A 7,500-nucleotide genomic window follows, 5' to 3' on the forward strand; every position below is an offset into this window, starting at 1 on the left:
AATTTTGCCATTGGGAACTTAGTCTTGGCCGTAGATGAGAAAGTGCATTGAAGCCAGTGGCCTTTAGGCAGGATCATCCAAGAGCATAAAGAAAGAGATGGTCTGGTAAGATTTGTTAGCACTGTGACAAGGTCAACTACTTTAACGAGGCCAATAACGAAGCTATGTTTCCAAGAACAAGACTACCACAATAGTTATGTTGGATATTATAAACATCCTCTGCAAAATCAGGGAAATGTAATTACAAGTATTTCAGACATAAACATTGAACTTTGCATGATAAACTTGCACCTATGAGACTGTTTGTTACTTTGTTTTAAGCGAACTTAGCCTTCTAAGTTCAGGGGCCAGAATGTAGCACCAATACATAACTTCAAGATATAGAAGTAAACTCTGAATACATAGTTCTTTCCCTGGAGAGTTCTGTATGTGTACGAACTGTTACCGTTCATCGAGCTTTGGTTTTTTATTCATCACAGTTATGTAAGTATATTCCTCTTGCTCTTTTGCACATTTTGATTGCTATTAGGTCACATACATAATAATAAATAATAATTTCTGTTTCTTTTCAGTTGAATCCCACACGCTTATGTACCGGCACTAATTTAAGTCATTTAATACAGAATAAAGTATTTTACAGTGGTGAATTCAATCTGTGGCAGGAGATTGTTGTTTTTGTTTCTGTAGCGGCTTGGACTGTCTACACATACTAAATCCACTTTACAACAGCTTATGGTAGACTTCTGTTACTGTGCCAATTGCAGCTTCGTTGTTTCAGACAAGACAAGGGACACTAGAAAGTCTAGCAAGATGGTATTATGAAGGCAGCACTTAATCTTAATCTAAATCCTCAAAATAAAATGAATGTCTGATCTGATTTCTCCTTTGCAGTGTTCTCACCAGGATTTAGTCTTAGGGAGTTCCAGGGTCCCCTTTCCTGAAAAATAGGGGCCATGTACATGTAGGGGCTTAAGCAAGACAAAGTTACTTGCCCTCCATGACTAACAGGGCTCGAGACTAACTTTTTAGCTCACTAGCCTAGAGGCTAGTATCAGGTCTGATTTCACTAGCCAAGTCTAAATTTGCACTTGTCTAGTCAGTCTTATCATGCGCAGTTTCATTCATTTGTAAAAACTATTACAAAAAAAATTCCACATTCGAAAACACAACTCGCGCTTTTAGTAAATATTCTCATATCCATCCTCACAACAGTGGCGCAAATATGCTGGAGTGTACTGCTCAAAACGCAGAATAAAGTAAATTAAGAAATAAACGGTACATTAAACTAATCTGCTCGTTTGGAAGTCTGTTCCTTTGATTAGAGCTATTTGCGACTGAAATGTTAACCTGAAAGCGCCGTTTTACGCATGAAGCACAAAAGCAGCTGGAAAATAATATCTTAAATAAGATATAAAGGAAATTGGAAAGGACAGACTTGCCCTCATATAAGATCTTTTTAATAGTTTCAAACAGCAGTCCGTGCATTTTATGCTTGAATGGTTTTCGGAGTCAATTACTATTCAGCGGCCACAGTGCTCGCGAGCAAGCTTTCTCTCCTTTTATGTAAGATTCACCATTCCTAGTAAAAGAGATCAGTTGCTCCATATTATCTCTTTCTTTTTTAATTTGAAATAATTTATATTTGGATTTAATTTCTAAACAAGTACGTGACCTCTTTCCACATACATGTACCAACCTCGCAACCAGTCGCAAACCAGTCGCAAACAGTTTGCGTTGGCTCGATTGCAAACACTCACCTTTTGCGTTTGTGTTTGCAATCCTGTTTTCCATATGCATGACTGCTTTACGCAACTTGATCTCATGACATCGTAAGAAAAGGGCGCAAAAATAAAAGCAGAATCAATTTTTGCGTCATGATCAACTTCCTATTATGTCGGAGTTGTTGCAAAGATGGAGGCAGAGAGGAAGTGTCGAGAGACGCACCGATATTCATTAGATTCACACTGTTTTGAGGAGTATCCTCATTGCCACAATCATACTCAGACGCCACTTTCATTACTTATACTTGCCTAGCTCTAATTCATCAAAACGTATCACGTGCACAAAAATATCGTCGACTGATCGCAAACAATCAGAAACAGTTTAAGATTCTGTTTCCATATCGTTGTTTCCTTGCTTTTGCATTGCTACTCGTCGCCAACAAGACGGAACGATAGAAATGTTTTTATCTCTTGCGTCTTGTTTGCAATCATCGGCGATTGGTCAGGGATGGACGTAAAAGGTGTTTCCATTTTCACAAACTGTTTGTGATCAAGCTCTTGGAAGGAGCTTGCGATTGTTTGCAACAGAGTTACACGCATATGGAAACAGCAGTCGAGAGGTTCCACGTGATTTCACATGTGATTAATCATTTGTAATGTGGCCTGGGGAAACTGAAATCCACATTGGTGTCCTCTTCAGTTTTTTTTTTCAACGTATCATTTTCTAAGGCAGTAAATTCCAAAGAATCCTCTCACATTTTCGGCTGTTAGTTTCTATTCTCTCCTTTTGCCTTATCCATGAGACATAATTTTCATTTTTGTTTTCATCCAGAACTCCACTGCTTCACAATATTTACTAGCCCCAATGGCTAGTGGAAGCTCAAAATCTACTAGCCAAAACTGAAATTTCACTAGCCTTTGAATACTTTGATAAGTTGTCATCATTTAGTTGAAGGCAAAGAGCTGGAATACTCGCTGGAACCATTAAAGGGCTGCCAACTTTAATACTCTAAAAGTCTGTTTCGCTCATAGCATCCTTGTGCTCCCAAGTGGGCGCATTTGCATCGATTTTAATGCCCCATTTCTATTTGGCACGCCCTGGTTAGAACACTGCCTTTGAACAAGTTGTGTGGCTCCTACGTGAGTCACTTGGTTAAATAAATTTCTTTTTTCAGTCATTCAAAATGACCCCTTCATCTTAGTCCAGCTTCAGCAGAAGCCACCACCACCTAAAAGTAGCCCAGTGCACAACCAACTGAGCTAACTGGTCAGTAGATGAACCGTGACAGTAAAAGATGTCACATTTATGCAGTTATCAGGGTAGTCAATAAGGGCTGGTAGCCAGCCGAAACTGCCGGCTAATAAGTCATCTTCAGCTGGCTAATTTCATCTCACTCTACCACCAATCAAAATGAAAAATCTTACACATGTTAAATCATCATCGAAGAAACTTTTAAAACATTCTTCTCCCCGTTTTGAGTGGAATTGATGGCATACTTTACAAAGAATGACCAAGAGAAATCACCACAAAATTGCTCGTGCTTGATCATTTGTGTGAATAGTGTGGAACGCCTAGAACAATTTACCAAATACTTCCCCGTTGTGCACTTAATATCACAAAACGTGACGTCCGAGAAAGAATGTTTTTGTGCCAAGCTCACTTTCATGGCCGCCTACTTTTAATTACAAGCCTTCTACTGTACTTTCAAATTTATTGACAGCCCTCTGTTATGTTCAGTGTGTACAGTGTATGCTATTATTCATATTGCTATTGTTATTATTATCGTTATTATTATTATTATTATTATTATTATTATTATTATTATTATTGTTATTATTATTATGATTATCATTATTATTATTACTTAATGCTATTTTTCTCAGAGTGCATATTACACGATTTATGAGTAAATTTATAGAATCAGGGACAGGGAAGGATATTTCGGGTTCTAGTTCTAACATTTCTGATTTTTTTAAATATTATCATTGTAGAGTTATAGGTACTGCAGGGCTTGAAATTAACTTTTTTGCTCAGGTGCCAGCTGGCGACTAATGGGGAAAATTTGGTCGCCAGGTCATAAATTTTGGTTGCCAACTTTGCATGAAAGGAAAGTCAATCATTAAAAAGCACAAAAAAAGCATGAGGAAAGATCTCTAAAGCCATTGGTGTTTTCGGCTTTGTCTTTAGTTTGGTGATGGTGTTTTTTAAGGTTATTTGAAATGGAGCAAAGCACAGTCCGTGTTTTTCATTTAGCAAGGCAAACATGGGTCCTTTATCCTTGCTTTTCACCTCTTCAAAACGTAGTTCTTCATTCTCTAACAGCTTGCGTGGCAAGTAACTTATCTTTATCGCAAGTAAACGCGATACTAGCCCCAAAACAACCACAATGCTCGTACCAGTCTCCGACTGAGATAAAATAAAAGGAGCAGCTCATATACGGTTTCAGTAGCCTCTAGAATCCGAGGAACTTGGTTTCTTAATGTACTTTTCTACTGATATTTATCCCCATTTATTAATCACCTTGTGCAGTCAATTTTGCAGGTGTTCGTTTTCTAACAGAGGGGATACGTTCTCCAACCCACTTAACGGGGTACAGGTTGCTTTTTGAATGTTCCATGCAAATTTTAAATTTGCGACGTCCAGGTTCATTATCAATATATTATCAATATCAAGCTAGTTCTGAGGAGGTCTTTCGCTAACATGGCTAAATCTAAGTTTTCAGCATTCACAACTGACGATGGATTTAAATTTTGAATTAACCTTCTTGCTGAATCTTCGTCTTCCGGGCCAAAAATTCACGTAACCGGCAAGAAGCATATGGTGTTTAAGTGCGCCCACGATCCCATAACAATATGGCGCCTAGTAAACAGGATGATCGAAGTATCAAAGTGATTTTCTTGTAGTATTTATACATTATTTTAATGGTGAAAGAAAGGTGAGTCATGTTCTAGCTACCAGTTTCGAACGATTTCATCATATAAAGATTCAAATACAAAAGTTGTCTACTGGTTATGCTGAGTTATCAGACTAAACGTGATTTGCCAGCTGGCGACCAGTTCTGAAAATTTAGTCACCAGCACTCAATTTTTGGTCGCATGGCAACCAGTGAGTCGCAATTTCAAGCCCTGTACTGTAGGATTAGCAAGAACTCCTTCTCTTTAAAATAAGTAACATGTACCTGCCAGAGTGTTGGTTCCAAAATTGGTCTTGTCGTCCTTTTGGAGAACTTTGGTCTCCTGAAATCAAATACCAATACTCTATGACCATTTTTAACAACACCTAGAGCTAGAAAATTATCACAGTCGAACTTAGTAAGCTGTAATTGCCAAAGCATTCTAAAATTAATGAATGCTTCAAATACATTTCATTTATTGCACATCTCTAACCGGGGAGTGGGGAGAAGTCTGTCAAAATTTTAATGATTTGATGCATTCTGTTGAACATGGTTTGAGCATTTTAAAGCCTAACAACGATATTATCAATGAACATTAGTAATCTTAATATTATTAAATTTACGAATAAGGAGCGATTTTTCTATGTTAGCTACATGGCCCGACACCTTCACCAGTGTATTGTTGATCATAAGCACTCGAAAACACTTTTTGGAAGCCCATAGGGGTTTAGGTTTCCTCAAAGAGAGCCAATTCCATATTCTACAAAAGTGCCAAAGAAAGTTTGACTGCCTTGCGTACAAGATGCTCTTCAAAAAAGAACGGGATCCAAAACACCCAGGCTGATAATGACATTAGCTGAATGTCAAAACGTTGTCTCTTTTTTAACTTTCTTAATGTGCTATTAAAAAATATTTTATCGCCGTTGTTTGTCATCATATCATTAAATTATTCCTCAAAGACATAACCAAAAAATGTCTCAAAAGAAAATTGAACAGTATAATCATTAACCACAAGTTTAATCATTCATCCTTAAATGATACAGAGTAACACAAAAACAAATCAATTACCGGTAACTTTTTATCCACATGAGGGTAAAGTTCCTTGTAAACAAGTTTAAATCTTATTAAATTTGTATTCTTTACAAATAATAAATAAGACCTAAGCTTATTTAACTTTGCATCTGATCCTAAATAACCCGATTGTTTTTTTAGTGTAACCTTAAAGCAAACATGCATTTATTTAACAGGTGAACGATGATGTCTGTTCCATTTAGTATGATAAGCTTCCAGGTTGTTGCTTGAGAAATAGCTTACCGGAAGTAAAATTGTTCTTCAATTCCTGTGTAACCATACCACTAAACACTTGCTTAACAAACAAAAGTTGGGCCGGCTAAAAATTTCTAAAATGATCTAAAATGCCTTTCCGATATCTATTCAGTTCATCTTCTCGACCGTGAAGTGGAAAATGTTGATCACGATTGTGGTTCAAACCAGTCGACTGACCGGCCTCTGAACAGGTTAAATTCCGAAAATTCAACCCCAACTCTATCTGGCGTCAAAGTACTTACCAAAGAAGGCAGTCGCGTTGAACATGGTTGGATTATGCGCCATGTTGACAGCAGAACGTACCAACTCTACTGTGTTTGAAAGAATCCGTGAGAGAAATGAGTAAAGCGAATTCACTGTGGCTCAAAACTTCAAGTCTTGCACTGCAGATGATTCCCCGTCCATGTTGGAATTTTTAAACTTCCCCGCGAAGCGAAGAAGCCAAAAATCACCAAACGACAAAGGATTTCATCACGAACGGTGCAGCAAACTTTAGAAAGCTCAGATTAGACGGATTCACAAAATTCGGACGTACCTATTTAGCATTGCAAATATACAGTTCCGCGCACTGAAAACTTACCGTGAAAGTGTTCCGCCACGTCACTCCACGCATTGTTTACGAAAGCCCTCCGCTGACGTTGCGCGACGGAAGTCTCGCGCATTCGAACCGGAAGTATAAATTGTCCCCAAAAAAATTGATTTTTCGTCTGCCATAAAAATCCCGTAACCACTAAAAAACCGATTTCAATCTTTCCCACATCATAATAAGATATTCTCAGATTCATACTGACCTAGGATTCTGACAAAATGTATATGTTTTCTCCACGGTGTTAGCTCAATACATTCTTGTTAATTCTCGGACGTATCGAGGAAACAGGGGTTGAAAGGATGAAATTGTTTTTGTAATGAGCGGGGTCCAAATCTAAACTAAATATGCTGGAGAAAAGTGCAGTAAGGTTGAATTTTGTTGCAAAAATGTATAAAATTGTATTTCTTAGACAGAGCACTTCCGATTTAACATAAAATACAAAACTAAATAGCGTAAAATGCAGAAAGCGTTGGGATCTTTCTCGGGACCTGATCCTCTTTGACGCCAAAATTTAACAATTTGAAATTAAATCCTAAGCCCTGGGGAGAAGAGCAAGGCAAAATAGAAGTGGCAAATTATGAACGATTCTTACCTTCATTGAGGCCAGCGATGGCCGTATCCAGGATTACTTACTAACACGGACCAAAGCATAATTCGACGAATTCAACGCAAAGAAGACTACACGTGACTTCGATGAGTTGACCATAGATTGGGGTGCTACCTTATGACGTCATATGTGTAGAATAATTTGCAGGCCTTGTCATACAACTGCACAATAGAACATTTGCTTTTGTGATGCTAAAGAAATGTGAAATGGTCTTATATGGGTTGTGTTTGTGACATTGAATTATAACATTTTCGGGGTAAGAACTACTGGTGGTTAAAACAGTTGCCAAAAAACCTGAAAAAAAAAAACAAACAAACAGGTTTACATGGGACTCGAACCCAATAAGAGCTAATGAGGCCCCGT

At 37.8% G+C, this 7,500-nt stretch overlaps 1 protein-coding gene across 1 annotated transcript in view; it reads right to left on the reverse strand.

Moving 5' to 3' along the window:
- Positions 1-7,138, reverse strand: part of LOC138026550 (protein transport protein Sec16A-like) — a 75,516-nt gene extending 68,378 nt beyond the window's left edge. Inside the window, exons 1-3 of the mRNA XM_068873945.1 lie at positions 7,123-7,138; positions 6,184-6,252; positions 4,901-4,958 (exon numbers count right to left, since the gene is read on the reverse strand). Of these exons, the coding sequence (XP_068730046.1) occupies positions 4,901-4,958; positions 6,184-6,226 (101 nt within the window). The 5' untranslated portion in view covers positions 6,227-6,252; positions 7,123-7,138. The remainder of the gene's footprint in view (positions 1-4,900; positions 4,959-6,183; positions 6,253-7,122) is intronic.
- Positions 7,139-7,500: the final 362 nt, after the last annotated feature.

This window comes from Montipora capricornis, chromosome 2 (assembly GCF_036669925.1).
Source record: "Montipora capricornis isolate CH-2021 chromosome 2, ASM3666992v2, whole genome shotgun sequence".
In the NCBI taxonomy this organism is placed as follows: Eukaryota; Metazoa; Cnidaria; class Anthozoa; order Scleractinia; family Acroporidae; genus Montipora; species Montipora capricornis.